The 6,397-nt window shown below is 45.0% G+C and overlaps 1 gene segment (V, D, J or C); it reads left to right on the top strand.

Moving 5' to 3' along the window:
• The first annotated feature begins 5,395 nt into the window (after positions 1-5,395).
• LOC122940986 lies at positions 5,396-5,964 on the top strand. The segment is given in 2 exon segments: positions 5,396-5,525; positions 5,657-5,964. Coding segments are annotated over 2 exon segments (357 nt in total).
• Positions 5,965-6,397: the final 433 nt, after the last annotated feature.

Raw genomic sequence — 6,397 nt, 5'->3', positions numbered from 1 at the left:
GGAAGCAGCAGTGAAAGAGGAAAGAGTCCAGTCAGACCAGATTATGATAACACAAGAAGAAATCACATGGGACCTCCTGAAACAAATGCAGAAACAGGCCACTCTCAGGGAAAAGGAAATCTGGCTGAAAGAATCAGCCCTCGAAGAAGAATCTGGACTCTGGACACAAGGAAAGAGAGTCTGCCTACCCAGAGCTCTTTATCCCCTAATAGCCTCAGTGGCCCATGGGCCCACCCACCAATCCAAAACCATCATGAAAGAACTAATTGACAAAATATGGGTGGCCCCAGGGATAACCCCTGTCCTGGTGAGACATACTCAAGCGTGTCTCATCTGTGCAGAGTGTAACCCCGGCAGAACCGAGCCCACTCCCAGAAAATGTCTCCCGAAAGCCTTATATCCCTTTCAGAGGATACAAATCGATCATATCCAGATGCCAATGTGCCAAGGGTTTCAATATGTGCTAGTAGTGATAGACTTGTTCTCTGGGTGGCCAGAAGCCTACCCCGTCCGAAACCAGACAGCAACCACTACTGCAAAAAAACTGATGCAGGAGCTTGTCTGTAGGTTCGGAGTACCTGAGGTCATTGAGAGTGATCAGGGCCCAGCATTCACTGCTAGTCTAACCCAAGAGGTCTGGAAGATGGTAGGGTCACACCTGGCGTATCATACCCCATACAGGCCCCAAAGCAGCGGCAAAGTCGAAAGATTGAACGGGGTGTTAAAATCTAAAATGCTGAAGATGACCAGGGAGACTGGGCTTAATTGGGTTCAGTGTTTGCCTATAACCCTCTTTTCCGTTAGGCATACACCAAGGCCCCCACACAAACTAACCCCATATGAGATCTTATTTGGGACAGGGCCAAGAATGGGACAGTATTTCCCACAACAGTTACAAATGCATTATGAATCTGTTGCAAAATATGTGATAGCCTTGAGCAAGCAATTGTCTAATATACATGCACAAGTTTTCTCTTCCATTCCAGATCCTAACTCCCTAGAGGGAAGCCACACTCTCAAACCTGGAGAGTGGGTGGTGGTCAAGAAACACGTCAGAAGCACCCTCGAACCACGATACGAGGGACCTTACCAGGTGTTGCTGACTACTCCAACCTCTGTGAAACTCGAAGGGAGACCCACCTGGATCCACGCTTCTCATTGTAAAAGAGTGAAGGCTGTCCCACCGTCCCAGGAACCATAAGCCATGAGGATTCACATACTGATCATGACTTTGACAGTGGGCATATCTGCAGTATTCACGCCACTGGGTGATGAATGGGACAATTCACTGATACGGCACCATCAAATTTTAGTCCAGGGGTTGAAGGAGACTGAAACTCTGAGAGATTGTTGGATCTGTACCCACAGTCCCGTGAGTTCAACCAGTATGCCTTATTTTGCAATACCCCTGGACCTTTCTGAACTGATTGACCTGTCTAATTCTACCATCTTTCTCACTAGTATACACCAAGTTAAATCCAATACAAACAAGGACAGGGAAGTAGCCTTACCTGTTGCAGGGTGGGCAGATGCCCCATGGCTCATGATAAACAGATCAGGCCCCTCGGTAGATTATAGCTCTACTCCTTGGCAAGAGGGACACTGGGCTAATGTCACATGTTTTCCTAGCTGGACACACTGTTATTGTCTCCAAGTACAAACCAAAGGTATGACATTTAGTCCACACATACACTCAGGTTGCAATGATTCAACAACAGACAGCCACGTGCAGTGTATTGGTGTAGATGCTGTGAATGGAAAGGATCTGCCCTGTAACAACCGTACTGTACAGGATCTCCTGACAGGTATATTAGCTAACGACACCGAAAGTCAGTCAAAAGGATATGAGTTGGCGAAAGGGACACAATTAGCCAAACTAATTACCCGATTATTCAATGGCACAGCAGTAGCAGTTCCAGACGACATATACTTAGTTTGTGGACACAAAGCATACAAATGGTTATCCGAGAATGTCACAGGACTGTGCACCATCGCCAGGCTTACTCCTGCCACCTTTATAGTACCACACTCTGAAATTGACATAAATGCAGTACCTAAACACACCTTGTATCGTAGGGCCAAAGATAACACACCCAGACCAAATGGCAAGCCACATGTAGTAGAGATGAGCATTACCAACAAAATTGTTAGTTCCATCTTCATATATCCCATGATAGCGCAGATGTGGGATCATCTGGTAGTAGCAACAGACTACCTGGATGACCAAATATGGGAAGTGATGAGACTTATGAATACCTCAAACATTGTGCAAAACCAGTTAATTATTGTCACCAACCAACACACATTAGTTCTAGATTATGTTACAGCTAAAGACGGAGGTATGTGCCAGATCGTGGGACCCTCTTGTTGCCATTACATAGACCCGCAGGGTAATTTGCAAGTTAAGGTGGATATAGAGAAGATGGCGGATTTAAGAGATAAATGGCTGGATGCACATAAAGCTGATAAAGATACATGGTGGTCTGATACCTTCTCTTCCCTTAACCCCAATAACTGGTTCAAAGGTATTGGGGGTTGGCTCATGGGAATTGTCCAAGTAATATTGCAGGTAGCCCTAATAATATTGGTGATATATGTAGTGATTAAGCTCGTTCTTATTTGTGTGACCCGCTTTTCAAAAAGAATGAAGAAAACTGATGAACGACCTATTATGCTCCTCTACGATGAGGAAGGACAGAAGGAAACATCGTTCAACACAGCTCCCCCTCCTCACAATGATGCCTGGCTGAGATAGGGTGAGATGAATCCCAGGGTATTACCACAAGTCCGAGCAACCGGGAGCCTACCTATAAGGGGTAGGTTGTCGCCACTGCGGGTGAAGAGGATACGAATGGTATGCCCAGGGGATTCGCTAGGAGAAGGGAAAGTCTACAATCAAGTCTCCAAGGGGGGACTGTTATGGACTATTGATACAAAATGGATACTTGCTTGTTGAGCTAAGATGGCGGCCAGGCATTCTGCCAACACCTATAAACTAGAATCTTACTTTGTGTTTTTATCATGTGTTTCTTTGTGGTTTCCGTTCAGCTCAAGCAAGCAGTTACAAAGAAAGAAGTAACAGTTTCACCCAGGAACAAGGTGGGGGAGTGAGGAGGAATTTCCTCTGGCCGTCAAGGTTACAGAAAAGTAGAGAGTTCATAGCCAATAGAAAATATATACTTTATCTTTCACCCCCCCCCCTCACTCCCTCCTTTCGTGAAAACTATGTATTGTCTGTTTTCTTAGAAATAAACCAGAGATCCTTTTTAACTCCATGTAGTGAGTTGTCTGTCTGATCTCTCCGTGCACGTATCTTAATTAATTTGGAGCAGTACATCAAATCAAACTGACAGCTTTGTCAGAACCAGAACACCCCGCCCTCCGTGCGCCTCTGCCCGCCCGTTTACTCCCCTCCCCTGGTCCCTTTCCACTGCGGCTGTGCGGTAGAAATCGTAGCGGGCGCATGCGCAATGCGATGCCCGCTCCTGGCAGGGCATCGCAATACCTATTGCGCATGCGCCGGCTAAACGGCGATTAGCCGGCGCATGCGCAATAGGTATTGCGATGCCCTGCCAGGAGCGGGCATCGCATTGCGCATGCGCCCGCTACGATTTCTACCGCACAGCCGCAGTGGAAAGGGACCAGGGGAGGGGAGTAAACGGGCGGGCAGAGGCGCACGGAGGGCGGGGTTATCAGCCGTTTAGGAGGTGCCAGCCTGGGGCTCCAAGGATTGAGAGACCGCCCTGGGCACTTGAGAGGGCTCCGAAAATTATCTTATAAGTTCGTTTTCTGCAAATTGAAAAGTCCGTTTTCGACCACAAAGGTACCGTTTTTATGTTCTTGCTGGATCAAATAACCCTATTTTAATGGTCTAACATGCAAAAAAGTGGTGACAGACTCCCTTTAACGTGTTAAGTGCCAAGTAAACATTTGCTAAATTTGTCTGCTCAGTGGTGGGAAGCCCCTGAAATTCCTATAGGAGACTTTATGATTAGTGATGAGCGAAGTTATCAAAATTTCGATTCAGCTGCTTTGCCGACGTTCATAAACAAATTAGATTTATTCAGAATTACTTCATCACAAATCACATTCCATTGTATGTAACGGGCGCAATGACGGAGAACCCATCAACGCTGATTGCGGGGTTAAAAACAAAAAAAACACAGACTCACCTCATCCATTTGCTTACGGAGAGGCCATTGCGGCTATCTTGATTGAAGAAAACACACCATATCGTGCACACACTGACGTGATGATGTCACCACGCTGGCTGGGTGCGGTGACATCATCACTGAACTGTCCAGCGTGGTGACGTCACACATCAGGGCACGCGAGATTTGGTGCATTTTCTTGAATTAAGATGGTTGAGACAGCCTCTTCACAAGTACATGGATGAGGAGAGTATATTATTTTTTTTTCCTCCAATTGATTCATTACCACGAAGCACGAGGAAATTTGGCTTCCTAACAAATCAAATTTTTCCTGAAATTGGGATTAAAGTCTACTTGGCTAACTTCCATTCGTTCAGCGCTATCTATGATATAAAGCCCATGTGCTGTTTGCTCAAAAACACCTTCAAAATCATGTATATTTAAAAATAATCTTGATTAAATATATTCTACTATATTCTGTATACATCCCCTATGCAGGTCTATGTGTCTCCATGGTTACAGACTACAAACAATCCTTATGTGCAGTCTGATCCATGAGATTCTCCCTTCCATCTGCCTCCTGTTTATTAGGAGGGATATTGTCAGTCATTGGAGCTGTCCAGTGCTGAATCTCAGGGGACAGGAGCGAGGATGGGAGGTCTTTGGGCAGCCAACCACATAGATATATGTAAAAACTGTCCAATATCACCTGTCTACCACAGACACAGTCATTACAGATGGAGCAGAGCTTGAACTTCTCGATACCGAGAAGCTATGTGCTGTATATGGAGTATATTAGTGGTCACCACCTCCACTACACAATGGACGGAGCTGTGTAGTTTAGGAGATGATTTCTGGAGCCAGACCTTCTCCTGAACAGCTGATCGGAGGGGTGCGGAGTGTCAGATCCTGGCCAATCTGATATTGAAAACCAATCCTGAGGATAGACCATGAATATACAAGAACTAGTTAATCCCTTTAACAAACATGGGTTAATAGAGGATATTGCTATTTATCATATGTGATGGAGATCCATATTCTTCATATCCACTTATGTTCCTTCTAGTATCTAACTGGTCACTGCCTCTATGTGAGGTCTTCATTCTCAGCTCTCAGATGTTTCCTTCTAAACCCTTCTCATTTCTCCATTATATAACTCATGTCACACATGGTAAGCACAGAATTTACATGTCTCAATATTTCCGTCCACGGTCTCTGGGGTCTCCTGTCACCTCCCCTGTCTCTCTCTCTCTCTCTATATATATATTTCATTCTACACATTGTCTCAACTTATACTTTGCATCTGACACTCCAGGAACATCAAGATGGTTTCTGGCAGTTATCTCCTGGCCGTCATCTTCATTTCTATTCAGGGTGAGAGATTCAGATCCTTCCATGATTGTGTGTAGAGAAATCTATCCAGTGGGATCCATCATCAGATCAGGATTTCTAGGAATAGATCCAGACATTTATCACTAATGAGTCTGTCTCTTCTTTCTCCTCAGGATCCTGTGGACAGATTGTGATGACCCAGACTCCAGATTATACCTCTGTGTCCCCAGGAGACACAGTCACCATGTCATGTAAAGCCAGTGAAGATATAGGCTACAGATTACACTGGTACCAACAGCAACCGGGGAAATCTCCAAAGCTTCTCATCAAATTAGCAGATGAGCGATTCACAGGAGTCTCAGACCGGTTCTCTGGATCTGGATCTGGAACAGATTTCACTCTGACAATCAGTGGAGTGACAGAAGACGATGCAGGAGATTATTACTGTCAGCAGGATCGTAGCTTACCTCTCACACAGTGATACAGAGCCGTACAAAAACCTCCTTCCTCATCCCCTATTATATCTCTATAATAAAGCTTCATACACAGTAGAAGAAGAAAACTATCAGAGTGATCAGTGGTTTATAATTTCTCTTCTTATGTAAATTGACCATTTCCTTTTATTACAGGTGAAGGACTTGTCTCATGAAAGTCACGTCTGGTGAGACATTTCCACCTCAGTGTCCACAGCCAGGAAATATAGTATTACATGGAAACTGTTGTAATGTTCCCCAGAGGGGCTGCTCATAGATGCAAAGAGGGTATGTAAACAAGCTCTTAATGGTCTCTGTCTCTGATGCCACCAGATGCAAGATAGCCATCCTATAAAGGTCATGAGACATGAATTGAATAATAATTAAGTCAGCACCTCATTTTCAGACAACTATTTCCTGGTGATTTCTCCCTCATCAGTG

Source organism: Bufo gargarizans, chromosome 1 (assembly GCF_014858855.1).
Source record: "Bufo gargarizans isolate SCDJY-AF-19 chromosome 1, ASM1485885v1, whole genome shotgun sequence".
In the NCBI taxonomy this organism is placed as follows: Eukaryota; Metazoa; Chordata; class Amphibia; order Anura; family Bufonidae; genus Bufo; species Bufo gargarizans.
Note: the sequence above shows the minus strand (reverse complement) of the source record. Positions and strands in the feature narration are given on the sequence as shown.